Source organism: Taudactylus pleione, unplaced genomic scaffold (genome assembly GCF_031769625.1).
Source record: "Taudactylus pleione unplaced genomic scaffold, aTauple2 ptg000005l, whole genome shotgun sequence".
Taxonomy (NCBI): Eukaryota; Metazoa; Chordata; class Amphibia; order Anura; family Myobatrachidae; genus Taudactylus; species Taudactylus pleione.
Window position 1 is genome coordinate 26,808,440 of NW_028284408.1, and position 24,644 is coordinate 26,833,083.

General features: G+C 44.5%; 1 protein-coding gene across 1 annotated transcript; it reads left to right on the forward strand.

Moving 5' to 3' along the window:
- Positions 1-18,076: 18,076 nt before the first annotated feature.
- LOC148543310 (tubulin alpha chain) lies at positions 18,077-23,647 on the forward strand. Its single transcript, XM_088448837.1, has 4 exons — positions 18,077-18,200; positions 21,585-21,807; positions 22,078-22,226; positions 22,340-23,647. Exons 1-4 carry the CDS (start codon positions 18,198-18,200, stop codon positions 23,312-23,314), a joined length of 1,350 nt encoding a protein of 449 aa, XP_088304963.1. The 5' UTR covers positions 18,077-18,197; the 3' UTR covers positions 23,315-23,647.
- Positions 23,648-24,644: the final 997 nt, after the last annotated feature.

The following is a 24,644-nucleotide window of genomic DNA, read 5'->3' on the forward strand; positions in this document are numbered from 1 at the left end:
TGAAGCCAACTGCTTGTACCTTCAAGTGTACCTGCCAGCAACAGAATCACTTCATATTTGAAATGGACAATGATTTTTCTATGCCCACTGAAAGTAATAGGGGGGCCTTGGAACATTTAAAATGTATTTCCTTCTGATATCTATAGTTCATAAGACCCACAACCAATAGGGTTTCCTTTATCATAGGGATTTTCTTTGACTTTACGCAGAATCAAAGGGTTAGCACGCGTTAAGCCCTGGTTATATTCCTTCCCCCCTGGTGCAATCAGTGAGCTGCGGGGCATATCCCATGGCTAATTGTATTCCCCTATTGTTTATTTTTTTGTGAATTAAGCCCGTAATTACATGTTGAACAAACACACTTTACAGAATTAAGGTAAAAAAGGAAGTATTGGTTTAATATCAACAAAGGCCGTTGGTTTCAGTTCTCCCGGGAAGGAAATGCGGCTCAGCCTATTGGTTGTAGGTTGTGAAAAGAAATGGGAAGGTGAGGAAATAAAGGGGAGGATAGTAAAGAAACAAAGCATCTAAGGCGGGGGTGAGAGACAAGTGTAGGAGAGCTAGTTTAGCCGTTTACAATGCAGGATATGGGAAAGGAAGTATCTGGAGTCTGTAATGAAAAGAGTTTGTATGAGCAATGACCTAACAAGTTTAGGCTTTCTTGTAAAAGAGCATTTCTGTGTGAAAGGGAAGACATGGTTTGCCAAGTATACAGAAAGTATAGAGTTTTTACCTCAGCAATCAGTATAAGGCATTTGATTTGAGTCATTTCATTAACTGTGCATACCCATTCATGAATTCTATACAGTTTAAACCAATGTAGATAATGGTGTTGCTTTCCAGCAATATGGAGGAGGCTTATTGGGATATGATCATTCCCTAACAGTAGAAATTCAGATGTGGACAAAGGTAAATACAGGGTCGCTAGGATACATTTTCTTGAAACTGACAGTGTAATGTGAGCGGGTGACTAATTGTGATGCCTGGGGTGTTACCAGCAAATGATGGGTGTTCTGTGTAAAGTCGGGAACACTTTAACGACTAATACCAGTTATCCGACGGAGCGATTATCAGCACCTGTACACACTAAGCAATTTCTCGCTCAGTATGTACTTTCATCTTTTGAACAAGATCGGGAGGTCGAGAAGGAGGTCGTGTGTCCAGCACACTCAATGTCGTTACCCCGATCTGACCGTAGCACGAGCATTTTAAGCAGTTCATCAGCTTCAAACACTCCAATGTTCCTGCGTACACACTGCGCAATTATCATGCCAATCAGCCAATTATTGTGTTAGATGAGTTTACTTAAAAAGAAGTTAAAGAAGGGTACAGAAAGGTATGCAGAGTAGTAAAGAGTCAGGCATACATGTAAAGTTCAGAAACAACATAGCCAGAGGGTCACACCCCAAAAAAGTAGTTTCTTTTTGGGGCGTAAAAACCCAAAGTTGGGGGACAAACTAAAAAAATTGCGAAATAGACTCCAAGGGGGGTTCCCCAAGTATGCCCCAGGTGTTTTTAAGTTTGCAGGTGGTTGTGTCAGGTGGATTTTTTAAGTTTTTTTTAAAACTTCACTTTAGCAACTTTAAAATATGGTAGCACCCATTTTCAAGTACCCCAAATTTGCTGGGACTAGTTATTTTCAGCAAAAACCCTGCTAAATGCTATTCTTCACCACTTCTGCAAATACGCTAATTAGCAGCTATTGAGAGCATTTAAGTACCCCAAATAGCTTCAGCAGGCCTATTTGGGGGGTATCTAGAGTGATTTTTTGGGGGTGTCAGGCTGATTTTCCCAAATCTGACAGGACTTTTCGCTGGTTTTGAATTCGCCGGGTTCAGTTTTCACTGATTTGGAATTGAATACAGGGATAAGCGGGGACGAGTGCTATACTTTTTCGCTTGCAAAACCAGCGATGTCGGCAAAAAGTCCGGAATGCGAAAAGTCCGGGACTTTTCGCGGCTAATTGAATATGGTGGGCGGGCCGGGGGGGTGGCTGCCCAAACGGAGGCGTTCCCATGAGAACGCCTGTCGTTTGGGGGCGACCCCACTGACATCACGAGTGATGTCAATGGAGAGATTCCAGCTCTGTTAGAGCCGAAATCTCTCTGGGGCTTGCGGCCACGAGACCCTACCACAAGCAAGCCCGATGGTCGCGATGGTCTTGACCATCGCGACGATCATCATGGCCACTCGCTGTAGCTGTGGGTGGTCACCCACAGCTATGCGAGCGGCCATGAGGCCTTCTAAAAAAAAAAAAAAAACCCAGCCCTGATTCAGAGCGAGCGCTCTGTCAGAGCGACCGGGTCTGAATCAGGCCCTATGTCCTCTAAACAATTCTACATAAAGTTTCCACATCCCTGCAGCAGGAGGTTTACTAGATAATGGAAAATATGTATGCAATAGGATCAGGGATAATGATCAGTAATGGTACAGGAAGGTGAGGTGTGTTCATCATTGTATGATGCTAAACCTTTAGAAGCCTAATGGAATGATTGAAACAGACAGTTCATGGTGTTAGCTTGAGAATTAGTCATGCCAACTCTTCTGCTTGGTTACTAAAATGGCACACATGAACCTATATAAGTCAGGATGCATTGGTGTATATATATTCTATATATATATATATATATATATATATATATATATATATATAAACTTCTTAAAACATATTTGAATAATATAATCATTACTTTCTGAATAGCAGTTGCATCTTAAGCACACTAGGATGATGGATTGGCCGTCTGGCTGAACCACCGTTTTATCCGACGATTGGTAACTCCATACACACTTAAACGTTGGCCCGATGTGTCATGCCTGATGTCACAACTGGGCTGGCATTTACATGTGCCCGTCCAGTTGTGAGGTTAGTCACCGGCGGCCTCTGCAGATATATCAGCCATCGCCTGTGTTGCACTGCCGAAGGGGATGTCTGTGAATGATTGTTCAGACATAACACTGGTACACACCTGCCGACGTGCCCACAATATATCGGATGTTCAACTGAACGACTCACAGCTCTCAAGACAGAAGGAGTGCAGGGAAGAGGGGTCCCAGGAAAGGGAACAAGGTGGCTGGGCAGAGAAGAGGGGTCCTAGGAGGGAGAGAGAGAGGGGATAAGGTGCCAGGTTAAAGAGAAGGGATCCCAGGAGAGATGGGACAATGTGGCAGGGCAGAGAAGAGGGGTCCTATGAGGGAGAGAGAGGCAAGGTGCCAGGTTAAAGATAAGGGATCCCAGCAGAGAGGGAGAAGAGGGGACAAGGTGGCAGGGCAGAGATGAGGGGTCTAAGTGACAGGAGGTAGACCAGTGGTTTCCAAACTTTTTTGAATCACGACACCCTAGAGTATCAGCATTGTTTTCATGGAATCCCTAAGCCAAAAGTTTGATATTGAGAGATTCAGGAAAAAAAATGTAGTAAAGTGAAGTAAATTGTGCTTACCTGTCATCCTTGGTGGTGGACAGGTTTGCGCTTTTGTTTGTCCACATATTTACATTACATTGACCATAAATAATTTGATTTGGTGCTTGACCACCAACCTGAAGCACCCCAGGGTGCCATGGTGCACAGTTTGGGAACTATAGAATTATAGGATTAAAGTAAATGCTCTGAGTATCTGTAATATTTAAAGTGCCCATACATGGGCAGATCTGACAACTCAGTGACTTGAACTACAGTATGTTTAATTCGGTCACATGTGCAGCCAAACTGGACAGAGTTGGCCACTCTCAACAGGTCGAATTGCTAGATCACGAGGTTTAATTAGCAATGTGAGATAATGACAGTACCACTCTTAAGTAGTAGTCACTGCTTATAATTAAAGAAAAAACATTGTTCAAATATATATACCGTATATACTCGAGTATAAGCCGAGTTTTTCAGCACAAAAAATGTGCTGAAAAAGTACCCCCTCGGCTTATACTCGAGTGAAGTGTAGCGCTGACAGGACGGAGTTCGGTCAGCGCTACACACTGCCAAACACACAGCCGCCAGAGCCGGCAGCTGTGTGTTTGCTGTAATCAGCAGCCGCTGAGAGTCTGTCAGACTCTCAGCGGCTGCTGCTGCTCCCACTGCGGGAGCCATCTTCCGGCTCCCGCAGTGGGTGATGGGAGACACGTCGTCATGACGACGTCTCTCCCATGCAAAGCGGCCGGAGGAGCGGACAGCGGCGGAACCAGGAGCGGGAGTTTCAGGTAAGTGTTTATTTTTTTTTTATTCTTATCACGTCTCTCTCTACTAGGGGGGGGGGGGGGACTACAGAGGGCACTACCAGGGGGCGATTACTACAGGGGGCACTACCAGGGGGCGATTACTAAAGGGGGCGATTACTACAGGGGGCACTACCAGGGGGCGATTACTACAGGGGGCATTATCAGGGGGCGATTACTACAGGGGGCACTAAAAGGGGGGATTACAACTGGGGGTACTACCAGGGGGGGATTACTACTGGAGGCACTGAAAGGGGGGATTACAACTGGAGGCACTGAAAGGGGGGATTACAACTGGGGGCACTACCAGGAGGGATTACTACTGGGGGCACAACCAGGGGGAATTACTACTGGGGGCACTACCAGCTGCTGCCATTTCCCACACTAGGCTTATACTCGAGTCAATAAGTTTTTCCCAATCTCAGATACCTGCTGCGATCCCTCCATTGCCGCTGGCAACCGCCTTCCCCATAGGTTTCTATGGGGGATGCGATACTGCCAAATGTATCAATATCGGGAATGCGAAGCATTTCCGATATTTACACCAGGAGGTAACGCCATCTGAAAATAGCGTTAGCCGCTGTAGCTTATCGGGACTTACCGCATGTCAGCCGGCGGAGGGATCTCCCAGATCTCGCAGCAGACTCCGGCCACGTCGCAAGAACGGGCTCCTTTTCGGAGCCCGTCACCCTGCATTTGCCGGATTATACATTCGGCCGCTATGATCGCATTTTGCAATGCGATCATGGGCGGTACTGCATGACCTGATCGCATTGCAAAATGCGATCATTAATAAATGGGCCCCTATAGCTTTACAGTTTTTATTTTTTTTAAGCTAGGTCTAAATTTTGAGAAACCAGTTCCACAATCAAACTAAAACCTAACAATCTTTAGTATTGGGGCTGATTCTGAGTCGCATGCAAAGTGACTGTAATTGCTGGCAGCCGTGGAAGCCTGATACTAATGTGAGATTTTGTTCAGCTAACGCAAGCGTCTGAGTGTCTGCAAGCAGAAAGCCGCACGGCCCAATGATTTCATGCCAGCAGCTGTAACCATCTTAATTCGTATCAACACTTGCTCCAGCCCCATGCTAGGTGTAAGAGATCTGTTATACACAGGCTTCCCTTCCCCGTACGTATCACTGAGAATCTCAGAGCTTTAGATACACGCCCACAAGACAAGGCTATTCTGTGCCCAATTCCCAACCCGAAATGCTCAATTTCACAAAAAGACAGATCTGGTAAAGTTCTATCCAACTCAAAATAGGAATGACATACGCAAAAATGCATACATTCCCATCTACGCATGCTCTGTGTGCTGAAAGCCATCGTTTGCATCCGTACACAGACATACATTTATTATTATTATTTATTATCAGTTATTTATATAGCGCATACATATTCCGCAGCGCTTTACAGAGAAGATCTGGACATTCACATCAGTCCCTGCCCCAGTGGAGCTTACAATCTATATTCCCTACCACATGTACACGCACACACATACACACTAGGGGTAATTTGTGTTGGGAGCCAATTAACCTAGCAGTATATTTTTGGAGTGTGGGAGGAAACCTACGCAAGCACAGAGAGAATATACAAACTCTACACAGGTAGGGCCATGGTGGGAATCGAACCCATGACTTCAGTGCTGTGAGGCATCTGACTAAGCCCTATTATGTGTACAATGTACTGTGTTTTTACTGTAATTCCAAGTAAGTCAGGATAGATCTCTGTAAACACTGTCTATATTGTACTTTCAAAGTGTATATATAATATAATTTTATTAGTGTGAACTAATGTAGCTCACTTTTGCAAAACGCTGGTGATCATAGAACTCCCAGATACAGAAGCACCACATACATACTGCATATACTACACAACAGTCTATTAACACTAACTGTAGACAAGAACAATTCTTAAGAGTCCCAGAATGTCTATGCCAGCTCAGCAACATATGTTTACTTGCGTTAAAGAACATGCCGCTGCCATGTAGCTGCAGTGGCTAGGAACAGAGGGCCTGATTCAGAGCCGCTCGTAAGCGGCCGCTCGTTCGCTATGAGCGATGTTCGCACAACTGCGCATGCGTATGGGTCGTAATGCGCATGCGCAAACCAGTCATTGCGGTCAGAAATTGTGCGCTCGCAAAACAGCGAGGGGCTGCTAATTTGATTGACAGAATGTACCGTTTGTGGGTGGTAACAGGGGAAGGTGCTTGAAAACGGGGGAGTGGAGATCCGAACGCAGGCGTGCCTAACGGTAAAAAGGGCATTTAATGGGTGTGCATAATTAGTAAAGGAGCGTCATCGACCACGTCACTTGGTTGTCTTTTAGCCTGAACTGCTCGCAGTGATTGCGGTAGGATAAACCTACCACAAGCACTGCAGGCAGTTCAGATGCCTTTCGATGTACCCGATTAATCTAATAAATACCGGAGATGACGTGTGATGCGAACGGCAAAGGGGCGTCTTTACAAAATAGCGAGCGCATTTTTCGTTTGCTCGCTCAGACATAGAGGCCCTGATACAGAGCCGGACGCTCTGACAGAGCGCTCACTCTGAATCAGGGCCTTCCCTCTGAATTTTTCGAGCGGCCTCCTGGCCGCTTGCATAGCTGCGGGTGGCCACCCACAGCTATAGCGAGCGGCCAAAATGATGGTCGCGATGGTCAAGACCATCGCGACCATCGGGCTTGCAACGAGACCCTTGCGGTAGGGTCTCGTCTGCCGCAAGCCCAGTAGGCGTTCCCATGGGAACGCCTCCGTCTGGGCAGCCACGCCCCCGGCACGCCCACCAAAGGGGGCGTGCTGTCAATCACCATCGACAGCACGCCCCCTTTGGTGCGAGACCCATGACGACGGCTTGGCCGTCGTTATTCGGGTCTCGCGCATGCGCACGATGGAGCTGCCTCCGTTGTGCGCATGCGCACTTGGGCAACATCGACCCGCTTGCGAGCACTCAGCACTATGCAGGATAGGCCAGAGGCGCATCAAATTTATTTCTGGAGGTTTGAACTGACTGCTGGTGAGGTTCTTGATTTTTGTTAGTTCTAAGTAACAGTAAGGAAATTCTGTGTAGGTCCTTTGTCTCTTCTATCTTTCTTGTTATGCTATCTTCACTGAATCCTTTTTCCACAAATTTAGGTTATATGCTCAATCTGAAATAATCTACCACTTTATTTTATCACCCGACTGCAACGGAGAATTAACCGCCACAACTATACAGGTTAATGGAGCACACACACGGTCAGATTTGTCAGATGAACGATTATAACAAAGATTTGAACGATTTGAACGATTTTTGACTGCATTAAAATGAATGGAATCGTCCAAGTCTGACTGCAAACAAATCAAATGTCAGATATCGTTATCTGACCATCGGGAACGCGCATCGTTTAAATCGTTCATCTGACAGATATGTCAGATTTTCCTTCAGATATGAACGATTTCTTAAATCGTTATCGTTCAGATCTGAAGAAAAATCTGACCGTGTGTATGCTCCATAAGGGTACTCAATCTCTCCAACTTCCTTCAAAGATAATAGGATCTGCACAACTCTGTTACCATTTTCCAAGTTAAACATAACTTTGTAATTGGATATACTCTTATTCCACAAAAGATTCTAGGGTTGCCCTCCCACTTACTTGGGCCCTTTCTAAGATCACTTCCCAGACCCATAGAGGGGGCATTCAGTCCTAGTATATTTAAATGTCTTCCCTGAATCAGATGGTTAAATTTCAGTCTCAAAGCCAGTGGGAAGCTGATGTAAATATTCACTCTCTGATGAAGCCTGAGGTCAGCACTTTACTGATAGCCATCGCATTTCAAAATGTATGATTCAAACAGTCACTAAACTGATATGTAGATTATACGCCATTCCTTTCAAACTTCACAAATGCAAATATGGTTGGAGAAACTGTGGTAGCAAAGGGAACCTTACGTCTTATTTTGGGAATGTCTGGTAATCAAACCCCTTTGGTGGGAAATATTGACCCTATGATTAAGGTCAATGATTCTGTTAATTTGACCCCAGAACTAGTACTTCTAAACCACTTCCTTCCAGAATTGTCAGCATATAACATATATATATATATATATATATATATGAGGTATTTGTATGGGTCATGTCTTGATCACCGCTCGAGCAGCAGTTGCCAAACATTGGAATTACCCCATCCCCCCACATATATCAAGAATTATAGCTAAAATACTACAGTTTTGAAATTGAGACTTAACAGTAACAGTAAATACTCTACTTCAGCTTCCTCTCTTGTTAAGTGGAGCCTTTGGCATATTCAATGGCAGCAAACAGCATAGGACACCAGGAGTTACAGATGTCTGACAAATTGGAGTGAAAGTGTTAGGAGTTACGGGCACTATTAAAACAGTATTCCTTAAAACATTGATTAGGGAAAGTAAAATGATAGCACCTACAAGATGAAAATAATGTTTGCGATAAAAACACAGCAAACCACAATGATAATTGTTGATGCTGCAAGTGTGAATCTAACCTAATCTACACTCCTGAAACAAAGTAACATTATTCAGTAACCTTTCTACATTCCAGCCGTGCAGCCAGTTTCAGCTGCCTGTGTTTATGTATGTAACGGTGAAGGCTGCACTTCATATGGGGGCCCCAGATGACAGGGATTACACTGTTAAGCAGAGGTGAAAATCTATGCTGCAAATACCAGAGCTCCTGCTTCTTATAAATGAAGATATTTATCTGAAGAAATACCAAGACTATATTATGTAAAACAATAACTACAACAGAGTTTTGTATATTCGGTGATGTTATGGTAGCCAAACATCAACAATTTTAATTCACACCTCTATGGGGTAGGCAAAATTAGTTATGTTGGGGCCGCGATGTGCCATTCCGGGATGCACATTACGACCACCCTCCCCTTTGTGCCTCCCCGATGAATGGTCTATTTGAGTGAAGAGATGAAGGATGTTTACATATGCATGTTGAGGTACGATTCTAACATCTGTCACTGTGGCGATGTTGTATGTGTGTGCTCCGCACATTGGGGGTGATGTATTATAGCGGCACGGATCCTTCTTTGCCTCTTTACTAAGGAGATGCAGGAAGCAGTACCGATGATATGTACTAACATCTCATCTGCTGGGTCATATATCTCCCCTCATTACCTGATGTAGAAGAGGAAAAGGAACAAAGAGGAGGGCGGCCGTAATGTGCATTCCGGAAGAGGTTGCTCATTGGAGTGATGTCTAGCTTGCAACTGCCAATCTTAGTAAAATATATATATATATATATATATATATATATAATGGAACTAAGTTAGATGATCCAACTTGTTCAGGGAGGAATATTACCTTTCACAAAGTATTGATTATTGCAAGATTAATTCATATCACTTGGGGGCCTATGTATTAATCACTGCAAAACTGCCACAATTAATAATTATTAGTTTCATGGCTGATATTTTGATATTTAATGCAATTATTCCAGCTATGTACTAACTGAAACTTACAGGGACAATGGTAGCGATAATCACCAGCGCACAAACATAGCAACAATTAAATTGCTGTGTTGGGAGCCCAAAAAAACAATTGAATCGCCCCCTAAAGCTCTCTGCACATATTAAATCTGCCCCAGCTGCAGTGTAACCTGGCTTTGCCAAGATGCAAATTTGCTCTTTTCTTTATTTGCTTTGCTCCCAACTTTGAATCAGTCCCATAATTACAAAAAGTAAAGTCAACGCTTAATATAAATGTGACTGCTGAATATAGTTTGTAACTTGAGGCTGTATACATGACTAATATGACATGGCTCATTTATTTATTCATGATAACTGTAGACAATGTCATTACAAAGCCTGGCATGCAGGTTATTTTACAAACACACAAAAAGAATGTCTGAACAATGTAACTATTACCCTTGTGAGCACTATATATGCAAGGCATTACTAGTAATTTTAATATAAAAGACAAGCAGGGAGAAACTTTAATAATACAAGCTTTATGACTCTGAATGCCAATCTATGATTGAGAAAGCTATAGCCTTAAACTATTTATTTCCTCCAGGCAACGACATTTTATTTAGCTCATGATGAGGTTAGGTGCAGAGCATGACCTTATTACATAATGCTGTATACTTGAATTCATGCAGGATCTAGCTTTACAATATCATTGTGTGTGAACTGTAGCTCAGATGTCACCATACTATATAAATCACTGTTTCCCATAGTAATAGTTTTGTAACTGAACAGTTCAAACATTTTTCTTTGTTATATACTCTTCATCTGTCACCTCATCGTCTCTTCCATTTGCATTCTATATAAATAAGAGGAAAGATATAACTCTGCATGCATGTTAATAGAGGGAGGTAGTTGGAATCCCGACAGCCGGGATGCAGGCACTCACAATGCCAGCGCCGGAGTCTCGACACCAGTCCGAATCCCGATGTTGGCATCCCAATGGTAAGTAGTGGGGCTAGGGGGAGGATTAAGCACTAGGGAGGGAGGGTTAGGCACTAGGGGGGTGTTTAGGATATTCACCGACAGGTGTTGGTATTTTAACACTGTCGTGATTCTGACCACCGGGATCCAGAGCGCCGGCATCCTGTATCCAACCCTTAATAGAAAGGTAAGAAAACTGGCCGCTGCAAGTAAAAGTAGCTTTGCACTGGCCTGACTGCATGAACCTTATTGGAGATAGGCCAGAGTAATGTGCGTAGGTCAGGAGAGCTAAGTGTGAGTACACAGGTAAAGGAAGACCTTTTACCATTAAGGCCAGGCGGCTTAGTATGACAAGTTCATTTTAAACAGAAACCAAATTTATTTTATTTACACAACAAACACGAGTCGTATCACATTACATGCAAATTTGTAGTGAAACAAAGCATTGTTTAAAATGGGAAGCCAGGAGACCAGTGCTATCTGATGCTGTATGTTCCAAAGAATAAGGTCCAGGAAAACAATGAGGACTCACACACATAGGGATTGATGCAAAGTTGAATGCAAGTCAGTCATTATTACACCCACATTGCATGTACGGAACTAAATGCTTATATTGGCTCAAGTTGTACGAATCCATATGGCCCCAATCCTTATGCCAGTGGTCTCCAACCTTAATTTGGGTGGACGCTACTTGAGAAAAATGAGATGTCTTGAAGAGTCACATTTTATTCTTGAAAGCTAAAATCTGGCTAACCAAATTTGTCATAGAAAACAACTAAGCATTTATTAGTACAGTGATAAAGCTACTAAGCTTTGGATGGAGATAAAGTGCCAGCCAATCAGCTCCTAACTGCGATTTTTCAAACAAAGCCTGTGACATGGCAGTTGGGAGCCCATTGGCTGGGACTTTATCTCCATTCACTTTATGGTCCCACACCCCCTTTTCAAAGTGCCCAATCTGTACCTCTGATGCCTGTTGAGAGCTGTCAGCAGGGAGCAGGGTGCTGCTAGATGTATTATGCCGGTGGGACAGTGGATGGCCTGGTCTCACACTCCCACCAAACAGTGCCCGGTCAGCGCTTCTCTTAACATGGTCAGCAGCAAGCCTGCTGGCAGTGTCTGTCATGCAGTGACAGCCGTCGCACCATGTGACATGCACGTCCTATGCACGGCTTGCGCGCCGTGAGGTTAGAGCTGTAAGGCGGGCTACCCAGCCATGCTACCGCCTTCGCCGTAAGGTGAGCTACCCAGAATGTGGCCGCGAACCACCGGTTGCTCGTTAGCAACGGGTTGGCGACCGCTGTCTTATGCTTTAATTATCAGCTTAAGCTGGGTACACACTTGATTTGTGTACCCTGCAATGCGGCACACAACCCGGCTGCCGACGGGCCGACATATAGGGCAGTCCTCAGTCACTGGGCAATCCGGTGCCAGACCTACCGATATGCCCCCCCCCACAAACACATAGCACTGCATGGGATAGTCACCCGCATAGCCTAATTACATGCTGCACATAAGATTAGGCGATGAGGCTGATGACCCAACGGGAGCACGCACTACACGATGTGTCGGAATTGGCCAAATCATTGAAGATATCATGTAGAGTGTAGGGGCCATTACACTAACCCTATACTTAGTGGGAGAGAGAGCGCCATCTGAAAACAGGTGTACTTAAAATCTAGGGCTGATGCTGCTATAGCATAGGAACACAGCTGTGTGGACAAATATCACTGATGTACAATGATCAATTGAACAATTACAGGTTATTCACTATCTAAAACAAGAGAATAATTGGTTTTAATTCAAATAATTGAATTTACCTTATAGGAGGAATTTTGCAAAAACGATAACATAGAAAAGTCATGTTTGGCTTTACTATCCCTTTAATGGCTGAAAGGCAGACGCCAAAAGCATTTATACATTTAAAGCAGTCTACATTCTTAGCTGGATCACAGCTGTCTGACAAGCGTAGACATGATGCTCTAAGAGAAAAAGTAATCAATAGTTACTCCAATCTGCAGTAATACCAAATGACCCAATAATGGGCAGTGAAACAGAAAACACTGTGTGTAGCAGCAATACAGTGACTACATATTATGAATTGCGGTGAGAATTGGGTACTTTGATTTGGCAAGTCAGCTATTTGTGCTTGCAGGTAGCTTTATATCAACTCAGAAGATGAATGTTACTTGCATTTGCTACAATTATAGAATGACAAATAATCTATAGGATTGTTAGCAGTATCATACATGTAAGACAAGCTACAAGGTCAACCATTTAGAAAACTAATACACATGCTGCATGCAGTTACTATAGATCAGTGGTTCTCAAACTCGGTCCTCACGACCCCACACATTTTCCAGGTCACCCAGCAGGTGCACAAGTGTATTCATTACTCACTCACACATTTTAAAAGATCCACAGGTGGAGGTAATTATTTACTGGCGATTCTATGAGGGGACCTGGAAAACATGCACTGTCTGGGGTCCTGAGGACCGAGGGGCTAATTCAGCAGTGTATGCAAGTGCACTGCTGAATGCAGATTCCTGATTATCGTGAATCTGCGCATGCGCAGGACCCATTCCGCGAGTGTGCAGAATGGGTCCCACTAACACGAACGCAAGCCCTTGAATGCCTCTGCCTGACATGCAGAGGCATTTAAGGGGTGGTGCAGGCCCAGTTTTCCAGAGTGGCCAGCCCAGAGACTGCATGCGCGTACACAGTCTGCTGGGCTTGCAAGCCGGCCAGCCTGATTAAACTGAGACTTATTCAGCTGTCCAGCGCCGTCCACCATTGCGACTATCGACGGTTGCGATGGTGATCCCAGCACTGCAACAGAGCTGGGATCGCAAATGCAGCAGGGGGTGTTTTAACACCAAATCGTGCCCACGAGTGCAGAAGAGCTGCCGGGGAGAGTTCAAGGGGAAATCGGACAAGATGTCAGATCGTGAGAACATCGCCAAGTGTGTAGGCACCTTTACTCAACATTGACAAATATCTACCATGTAGCCCTTAGCATGTTTTCAAAATAAAGTAAAATTATCACATTTATTTGCTAATGACCAAGTGCATGGCACATTGGGCCTTATTCAATCCGTCGCAAGTGTAAGGTGTTTTTTTTTTCTTCAGTCTCAACTTCTAATTGTTTTAACCTACAAATGTGCGTCTTTTTGCAATCCACATTTTTTTTTTGTCTGACTTGTGACTCTCTGTGACTAGTACAGTAATAGTCATGAAATGGGCTCTCATGACCCCTTTCTTCCTCAAAGCTTTCCAGCTCTCATCCTAACCCACTACTCTATGGGCCTGATTCAGAGCTGGACGCTATTTGCGCTCGCTCATTCAGAAAAAGGGGCCGGATATTTAAATAGAGCGCTCGCTCTTTGTGGTCTGTTGACGCCTCTATGTCTGAACTAGCGAACGAAACATGCGCTCGCTTTTTTTAAAAAAACGCCCCCTGGCCGCTCGCATCCTACGTCATCTCCGCTATTTATTAGATTAATCGAGTACATCGAAAGGCGTATGAACTGCTCGCAGTGCTAATGGTAGCATTTTCCTACCGCAATCATGCGAGCAGTTCAGGCTAAAAGACAACCAAGTGACGTGGTCGATGACGCTGCTTTGTTAATTATGCACACCCTTAAAAAGCCCGTTTTGACCGTTTGGCACGCCTGCGTTCAGATCTCCACTCCCCGTTTTCAAGCACCTTCCCGTTACCACCCACAAACGCCTCATTCTGTCACTCAAATTAGCAGGCATTCGCTATTTTGCGAGCACACAATTTCCGACCGCAATGACTGGTTCGCGCATGCGTACTACAACCCATACGCATGCGCAGTTGTGCGAACATCGCTCGGAGCGAACGAGCGGCTCTGAATCAGGCCCTATGTTCCTTCCTCACAATCCAGCCCATCTGTGTCACCCCTGTTTGTCTGCCCCCTCCTCTTTAGAATGTAAGCTCTCACGAGCAGGGCCCTCTTCCCTCATGTGCTTCTCCCTCACTTACTCCTACTTTAATTTACAACAGCACCTAACCCTTGGTTGCTGATGCCATGCTGCTTATTTAAATGTTATGCAGCAATGTATAAATAGGGTATTTGTCCTGCGTTGTTTGTACTGTTAATAACTGTTTTTTTTGTGTGCTCACTTGTTTATGTACTTTGTAAGGCGCTGCGGAACCCATGTGGCGCCATATAAATAAAGGATAATAATAGTGTGTTGTCTCCAGTTAGGATAAACATGGGCACCAATAAGTCTCAAACGCAGCTCCCACCCTGATGTAAGTGTAAAGCTGACAGTGACGTCTGAGAAGCTGCTAACGCAAACAGTCGCAAGTGTGAAAAACACCCATTTATTCAAATACATGAAAACAGCGAAGCAGTGCTTAACCCCTTGACTGACAGTAACGCATGAGATACGACTGCAGCGAGGAGTGCGTTACCTGACTACGTTGCATCTCATGCGTCCCCCCGATCCATCTGTAATGGAGGAGATCCATTCTGCACACATGCAGAACGTATTTCCTGCTCAGGCCCCCAGTGAGTGATGCAGCGGTTTATGACCACCAACATCACGCACAAAAATGCGCCCCATAATGCAAAGCAAATGGCACTCTGGAGCGCATGCTCCTATACTATAAGTGTGAGAAGGGGATAAAAAGTGAATATATAGTGACTCATGGGAAGAGGAGGGGGGGCACTAATCATTGGGGGCCCCATTGTCACGGGGGTAAGGGCTCTGGCAGGGGAGTCTATTACCACTAGGGGTGGTGATAATACTGGGGATCTACTTCCACCTGGGGCTATTTCTGATTTAGGGTGGGAGATTAATTTATAATGGGGCATCAGGACACCGGCAGGACAAAGCACCCCCTAGTTATATGTTTTGTTAAATAAAATATGTAAATATATTTTTCAAACATGCATTTACAACTTTATTAAATAAAAAAAATATTTCTGAGCACATTTTGGTTAAAAGCTCATCAGTTAAATGGTTAAAGACACTTTACACGGCAAGGAACCCATGTTTTCCAGAAATAAAGACTGAAATGCCCAATTGAAGAAGCCTGCACGTATTGAAATAAAAAAAAAGTTGTTATAGTTGCATCTCCTTTGTGGAGCAATTCAGATGCCCCCAAGCCACTTGGGTACTTATTAGGTGCACTGTCCGGCCACTAACCAATATATTTCCATTATGTGCTGCGATTTTTATTATTTTCCGTACTGTCAGTGAAGCCGCCTCATCTCATCTCTGCCATGAACACATAGGGGATGGAGTCGCAGTCTCGAGATTTGTGGATGCGACTAACTGTGAATATTGCCAAGTATGATACTTTTATGAAGGTGTCCATAAGAACTTTTTGATGTAGCCATGTATTGATAAACAACAAATTGATACCACCCCTAGTCGCACAGTAAAAATGGTATGGAAATGAAAGATGGCCACCGCTGTGTTCCTGCAAACCGTAATTGGACGGTGACACGCACGCGTCACTTCGTTTTGCCGATAATTGAAGGAGACAATCCGGAACAGGGGTATTTAAACCCCCTCCAGAGGAAGGTAAGTTACCGAAATTTTATTGCACAGACATCCTGATGCCAGGACTCCAAAGAAAAGTGTTGCAGCAGAAATCCCTACCTGGTCTGACTTATGCTTACTGCGGTGGCACCGGCCTGTTAGGGCCAAGACCTCATTGCTTTCTGCAAGCTAGCCCACCGTAAAACCTATTCATGGTGAGATGTACAGACTGTATGGCAATTTTTTTACTGCCCTGCCTTTGCTGAAGTCATGAATTCTGTAATTTTTTTCTATATATGTGTCTACATGTTTTATTTAAGGCCCCCATACACGTTGAGATTCAAAGTTGGTAAGATCAGTTGTACGATTTCCCTTGAAATTCTTCATAAGATGTGGTCAAATGGTGTACGATTGATCATTAAGATCATAGGATAAGATGCATAGAAGTGTATCACATCGAAAACGATCAGTTGAGATCTCTCTGCAAAACCATCTGATCTGTGATCGAACTAGACATCGGCGGGGACGCCGAAGACTCAAAATACAACTATTTGCAAACGATTGGTCTGTCCAACCTGTAGAAGCTTCCAAAATCGTGTTTAGAAATCGTCCTGTGTATGGCCACCTTAACTCTATTTATGTCCATGATTGTGTTTTTTAACCAGTGGAATAAAAATCTGCTTATTCTAATACATATGCCTAATGAGATATATGTATAAGGTTTATAATTAGCTCACATTCTTATGAAACCTAGCGCGTTCCACTGTACAGAAATTATTATTTTTTTCCAATGTAGCCATGTATCTAAAGCTGGGTACACACTGACAGATATAGCACCGATTCAATGGACAATATATCTGAGGTGCATTGGCAGGTGTGTACACCCAATATGTCTGTGAATGAGGTCGTTCACGGACACATCTGATGGGCCCTGCAGCACAATCTATCGTTTCATCAGAATTTCTGTATGGCTGCTGACATGTCTGCAGTTGAAGCTATTGAATATTACATCACCAATGGGCAGGCATATTCATGTAGCTCTGCTGGCAAATAGATTTGCACGAACGATTGGTAGGTTTATATATATATATATATATATGTTGGCCAACACATCAGCCAGGGGCTTATGTAGTACCCCCATCCCGCCAAATACTTTATATCAGGGGTGATGTTTCAGATGGGTTTTGCAGGGTGAACAATCCTTTCATCACACCCGGTACCACTGCGCATCACATTTGGAAGGTAGTGTCACTTTATCTAATGCCAGCAGTGGGTAACCTCCGCACATCCAACACCAGCAATCTAAGCCTCACCCTAGCACACCGGTGACCAGGGGCGCCATGGAAGCACGCTAGAGCTCACCTGCACAGCTATGGGCAGCTTGCAGGACACCCGTTTTATCTGGAGCTCTGCAATACATGCTCTGAGCCGCCACTTCTTCAATTGCTTTACTGTTACAATAGAAAGGCTGCTGCGTCATGATGAGCTGCAGTCATACCAGCCTGTGATGTGCTGATCTCTTTGGGAAGTGACACAGCAGTAACCTGCAGGCGATACAGCATAACGAGCCAGCCCTGGGTGACTCGGAGGGCAACACGGGATATCAGGTCATTACCATGTTAGGAGTTAGAAGAAGGCCAGACCTGTGCAGGCTGTGTAACACTGATAATAATAATAAGCCTCCCTCCCGTCCCCAGTCCCGAACACACACCACCCAGCCAGCAGCAGCCCAGGCATGGAGCTGGGATCACGTGATACCGCCAATCCGCGCGCGCTCACTACCGCAGCAACCCCCACTTCCGCCCGGCAGCCTCCTACGTTGTCTTTCGAAAATTCGAAAGAGCCAATCGCCGCTGGCGCCGCGACTGCTCACCCGCCCCCTCCCGCAGTCCCCGCCCACGTGTCGTCACAAGGACGAAGTTGTTAAAAGGCCGCGCCCGGCGCGCATTCCAGGGCAGTTCTTACCGAGACTCCTTGCTGTCGACCGGTGAGAAGCCAGACTTCCTTCGACCTTATTTCCCTTTCTCTTTTGTGTGGAACTTTTAAGCCGAGCAGTCATGGTGAGTAACGTGTGCTGCTACATAATGTACAGTAAGCGTGGCTCGTAGGGATCTGTGGTTCAACGACAGCAGAGTGCCACAGGCTGCTCGTCCCTGCGTCACATGCACGGAAAGAGCGGATATTGTCCCGCCGTCTGTGTAACCGGGCCGCCGGCGTGTGCCGCACAGGTCGCCGCACGGGCAGTGTTACGGTGAGGCGCATGGGAGTAACGGGTGTGAGCGGCGGGCTAGTGCCGACATCTCGGGGATATGGAGAGTACAGCACAACGCCCCCGTGTTACCCGGTACAGTGTGTAGGGTGTATTACACGTAGGGGAGGAGGAGAGGATTAATGTGCCGGGGCGGCGGTGACGCTAGGAAGCAGCGCACCGAGCCCATCCCCACCCCTCCCCCGCCACCGCAGCCCCGCCCTCCCCATCACGGCTCTGACGCAGTGCTCTGCCTCATGGCGCCCCACACTGCTGGCCGACCAGTGTATGCGGAGGAGAAGGAAGCGCATGAGGCTGTGTATAGCGGCCCCTCTAGCGGTGTGATGGTGCTGGTGTCTGCACTGCGGGTCATGGCTGTCACACATGTAGTCGTGTCTGCACATAATAGGGCAAATACACGTGGTGTTCTGCACCAGGGCTGTACATGCTGGGGCCAGTATATTGGGTGTAGATGGTATCGGGCTGATGGAGGCATGGGCTAGTACAGAGATGCTGCTCAGCATCTCTGCCTGGGCGATGAGATCATCGCTTCCTGGTACTCGCCATGTGATCTGCTGACAAAGTGCATGGTTTCCTGCTGCACTTCTGGAGCATGTATAATGCAGATAACCTGCCAGTTCCATTGAGGGTGATTATATTCTTAGCAGAATGCCCCAATGCGTTTAATCTAATATGTAAACCTGTTGTCCAATTAAAGTACATACAATGTCAGCATACTTATTTTCTATTTTCTATTCATAAATTGGACTAGGAGTGTACATCCGCGTTATAATGCTTGTATTTATTAATTATTAATGTAGTTAGCATGTTCCTATATCGATACAAGGCAAGGGGGTCCTGCTTGCAAGATGTGTTAATATATGCTGTGCTTACTCCAAAAATGGCACTTTAAAATTGTAGCTGTATTAAGCAATTTATGAGATGGCAGAATTGTTTTATTGTGTAGTGCTTGGTATGTATACCATAGTGAAAACCTGGTTTTATATTTGGAAACACTTCCTGCTTGGAAATAAACTTACTGGTGGTGAATTTGAGGCCTTAGAAGTCTGAACTCGTATCATATTCCTTGAGAGTCGGCACCCGTAAGTTATTTTAATGTTGATTAAGCGGACTGGACAAGTCCCATTAGCAGTCTGATCTCTTTTGACATTCATTTGGTACCTGCAGATTATGTTCACGGTTATCCCATCTGTGTTGGGGAGTAACCAAGCATTGAGAATGAGCCCCTTCAGAACCACTTGGAACCCTCATGGTGCTTTTATTATAACTGTATTGTGGTTAATCCTGTTGCTGCCAGTCTGGCATTCCTCAGTGAGTCAGAAGAAATTGCTGGTTTTAGCCGGTTTATAGAGTAGATCACAAATTAGTATGTGAAGCATATTAAGCATCTGCTGCATAGAACAATGGGGACTGACCAGCTTTGGACTGCCAGGGGCACACTGGGGCAGAACATTAATCAGCAGAGCTTTGTATTTGATGCTGTAAATGGGGTAGGTAAGTTATGAAGACACTACTTTGATGCTGGAATACTTTATAACAAGTTAGCTGCTGTTCTGCTTTATTCACCTGCTGTTTGTCTGTTTTATAGCTGTGAGTGACAAGTTTTTAAGCTCCGTTATCCATTGGTGGTTTCATAAAGTAGTCACGCTGATGTTATTATTTATAATGGTCTTTGTACAATTTGTGGTTGTTTTGGCTTATTTGGTCTGTTTTTAAGAGATATTCAGACATACAGCATTGAATATCGTTACAAAGTTTCTCAGACTGCAAGATATCTAGGATTTAAGTTTAGTATTCCCGTTCTTTCTTGCTTTGTCATGCTCTAGTGTGGTTACTGTTGCCTGAGTTGCTTTGTTGTGATTGGCTGCGAAGCTTGTCAACTTTGTGAATTATTTGTGATGAGCTCACATACATTTGCGTCCCCCCCCCCCCTTCTGTATTCTCTGGTGTCAGACCTCCCTGGCAATCACAATAAATTCTGTTACACTGATGGTGTCCATACATTTTAAATGCTTTTCACTTCAGCAGAGCCTTTATGGCAGGAGGGTTGGGCTAAATAAGGCTTTCTTGGTAACTGGGTCCCACCCAATTTATTCTGCAACCCCTGTCCTGAGACTTTGAGGTGGATCCAAGCCTGAAAAGCAAGCCCTGCAGAGAGTTCATAGGGTGATTCATAATGGTCATGTTCGAGCTGCAAGGAGAGCAGAGATCTAAGCCGGACAGGGGAGACAGGCGGGATGTGTAAGTAAAGTAGGAGTTGGAAAAGAGAACTGGTAGACTGAGGGATAGAACTGTGATCTAAACTCTGATGCCATTAAATTAGGCTAAGCAATATTTTATAAGTGACCTGCATTTGTATGTTGGAGAATAGATGTTATACACATAGGCGGAGGAATGCAACCATACAGGTCAGGCTGTCAACAGTGGCAAAACCTTCTGATTGGTCCCCCAGTTGAAGTAATTACCCATCCCTGCTTTAGGGGGAGATTTATCAGATGGAGAACAAGTGGAAGTGTTGCCCATATCAACCAATCAAATTCGAACAATCAAAATGATGGCTATAATCTGGTTGCTATGGGCAACCCCTCCACTTATTCTCTTTAGAGTTCCCAGTATTGAGTCAAAATAACATTATCTGGAGACACTTGTTTTATGATCAAGTTTTCTGATTAAATTATTTAGCATTATCCATATTTATGAAGTGTATTAGTATTGTGTGAACTAAGGGAGCAAAAAGACACTTACGGACAATCTGGCCTTCCCCCAAGTTATCTATTCACCGGCGGTGATCGCTACACCAGTTTTCCACACCTGCGGGACACTGCTGCCTGCGGTTGGGGGCGACACTCGCAGACTATATTAGTGGGGCACCGCCAAAAAGGGAAGGGCACATTCTGCCCTTTTGAAATTGGGCAGGCGCGGCACCCAGCTAAAACAGTCTAGTGGGAACACTATATCACGTCTCATGCTCATGTGTGTTCAGTGTACGAAGTATACATTTTGACAGCTATATGAAATGTCTTGCTTGAGCTCATTTTGGGCATACAGGTTTAATCAATAACCAACCTGAGAAATCTTTATTAGTAATTAGTCACATATATTTCTCCTTTAACCTCGGACTCTATTCAGTCATTGTGGTTGGAAATGTCTTAGGCATTGTGTTTTCTCTTTCCAGCGTGAGTGTATCTCTATACATGTTGGTCAAGCTGGTGTACAGATTGGCAATGCTTGCTGGGAGCTGTACTGCCTGGAGCATGGCATCCAGCCTGACGGGCAGATGCCCAGTGACAAGACCATTGGAGGAGGCGATGATTCCTTCAACACTTTCTTCAGCGAGACTGGAGCTGGCAAACATGTCCCCAGAGCTGTGTTTGTGGACCTGGAGCCAACAGTCATTGGTAAGTTGTTACATGTAGCCTGAACATGATTAGATGGTTCCTAAACATATATGGTTGTCTACTTTGCCCACTGATTAAGTTTAGCTAGTAATAGTGAGGTTTGGATAAGATGCTAATAGTATATTTTTGTCCATGCTACTCTTGTCCTGCGCCAGAAATAAACTGTTAATGGTACAGTAGGTGATTAATTTTGGTGTAACTGAGTGTAGAATTAGCATTGATTTGATTGGCACATGGCAAAAAGTTTTGATTAAATTAATATTTTTGCAGATGAGGTGCGTACAGGTACATACCGTCAGTTATTCCATCCAGAGCAACTAATCACTGGAAAAGAAGATGCTGCCAACAACTATGCCCGTGGTCACTACACAATTGGCAAGGAAATTATTGACCTAGTCTTGGACAGGATCAGGAAACTGGTACGTGTATTTATTTCAGCGGGGGCAAGGTTCATAAGCAGACAGCACACTTGTATATCATTGCTCTTTGTTGATGCCTTGAATGTAATTGATTTTTTTGTAATTTTCGACAGGCTGACCAGTGCACAGGTCTTCAGGGTTTCCTGGTCTTTCACAGCTTCGGTGGTGGCACCGGCTCTGGTTTCACCTCTCTGTTGATGGAACGTCTCTCTGTTGATTATGGAAAAAAGTCAAAGCTCGAATTTGCGATTTACCCAGCTCCCCAAGTGTCCACTGCTGTTGTTGAGCCTTACAATTCCATTCTTACCACTCACACCACCCTGGAGCACTCTGACTGCGCCTTCATGGTGGACAATGAGGCTATCTATGACATCTGCCGTAGAAATCTAGATATTGAGCGCCCCACCTACACTAACCTGAATCGCCTTATTAGTCAGATAGTATCCTCTATCACTGCTTCTCTCAGATTTGATGGAGCACTGAATGTAGATCTGACTGAGTTCCAGACCAACTTGGTGCCCTATCCTCGTATTCACTTCCCTCTTGCCACCTACGCCCCTGTTATCTCAGCAGAGAAAGCTTACCATGAACAGCTGACAGTAGCTGACATAACAAATGCTTGCTTTGAGCCAGCTAATCAGATGGTAAAATGTGATCCACGGCACGGTAAATACATGGCTTGCTGCCTGTTGTACCGTGGTGATGTAGTGCCCAAAGATGTTAATGCAGCTATTGCCACCATCAAGACCAAGCGTAGTATCCAGTTTGTGGACTGGTGCCCCACTGGTTTCAAGGTTGGTATTAACTATCAGCCACCAACTGTGGTTCCAGGTGGGGATCTGGCCAAGGTGCAGCGTGCAGTATGTATGCTGAGCAACACCACTGCTATTGCAGAGGCCTGGGCTCGACTGGACCACAAGTTTGACCTTATGTATGCCAAGCGTGCTTTTGTGCACTGGTATGTGGGTGAGGGTATGGAGGAGGGTGAGTTCTCTGAGGCCCGTGAGGACATGGCTGCCTTGGAGAAAGATTATGAGGAGGTTGGGGCTGATAGTGCTGATGCAGAGGATGAAGGAGAAGAGTATTAAAAACCTTTTCTATTCACTTGAAATGTGCTTTCTTTAGCTAACTGTCAATCTATTATTTTTTGGAAGTGCCATTTAAACTATGGTTCCTAATAAGTGAAGACTGAGTTACTACAAGTTACAAGTGAGACAAAAATGGGATAAAAGTTAAGGAGTTGGTTTACTTAAGTCTGTTCACATTTTCGAAGTGCTTAACTTGTTATGCTCCAAAATGCAGTGCAAAGGAAGGCATTGTAGTGACCAAATACAAAGTTTCAAATGAACGTGTACAATTACAGTACTGAGCAATTTTGGGACTTGATGCTTTTACTGTATTAAATTTAGCAATTCTACCAGTTTCTTGAGCGTTTCATATTGGATTAGTGTATAAATGTCTGTCAACCTTGTGCAGTTACATTAACTGTAGTTATTTTTCACATCCTGCTTTAAAACAAACTAGCTGCAGTACACAGCGCAGGTAACTTTATTTCATTAAACACTTAACAGCAAGCGCTAAGAGGAGCAAGCTTTAGGTGGATAGGTGTGTTGGTAGAAGCATGTGTTATGGGGTAGACTGACAGCAGCATATATGCACTACATGTGAACAAAGTAACTATGGATACATTTGTTGGTGCAGTTTTAGCGTGCATCTATTGGCAGCTTATCAAACAAGTATTTGCACCAGTACTCTAATCATGGTGTTAAACTTAGTGCAGAATGTCCCCATAACACATGGTGATTATAGAAACTAGTGATGTACAAATAAACTTGTTTCCTAACCCTGGTCCTCAAGGCACACTAACAGTCCAGGTTTTAGTGATATCCATGCTTGAGCACAGATGGTTAAAGCAAAAATAAGTGCAGTACTAATTAAGACCTGTGCTAAAGTATGGCTATCCTTAAAACCTGGACTGTTAGTGTGCCTTGAGGACTGTGGTTGGGAACCCCTGTAATAAACTGCTTGTCAGTGTAAACTGCAAAATACATGTGGGTTGAGTCAATTACCCACAAAGGGTGTAAGTTTTCTTCAACAAGTGTTACCATGCCGTTCCTGGCACCAAGACTTGGAAGTCAGGAGGTACTGTAAGTGCAGCATATAGCTGCACTGACTCGCGACTGCAAGTAATTTACTTCTTCTTGAATCATCCCCATTGAGTATAGTAACTGAAGTTTTACAGTAATGTACACTCTCCTGTTGAAATATCTGAAAATGGAAGCTGCAGTCCTTTTGACCATTGATGTTGGATTTTTTAATTGAACCATGGCAACAGACAGCTCGGGGTATGTGGCCATGGGACATGACGAGCATGATACTGAGAAGGCCGACCGCTTATTGTTCCAGTTGACAGTGCTG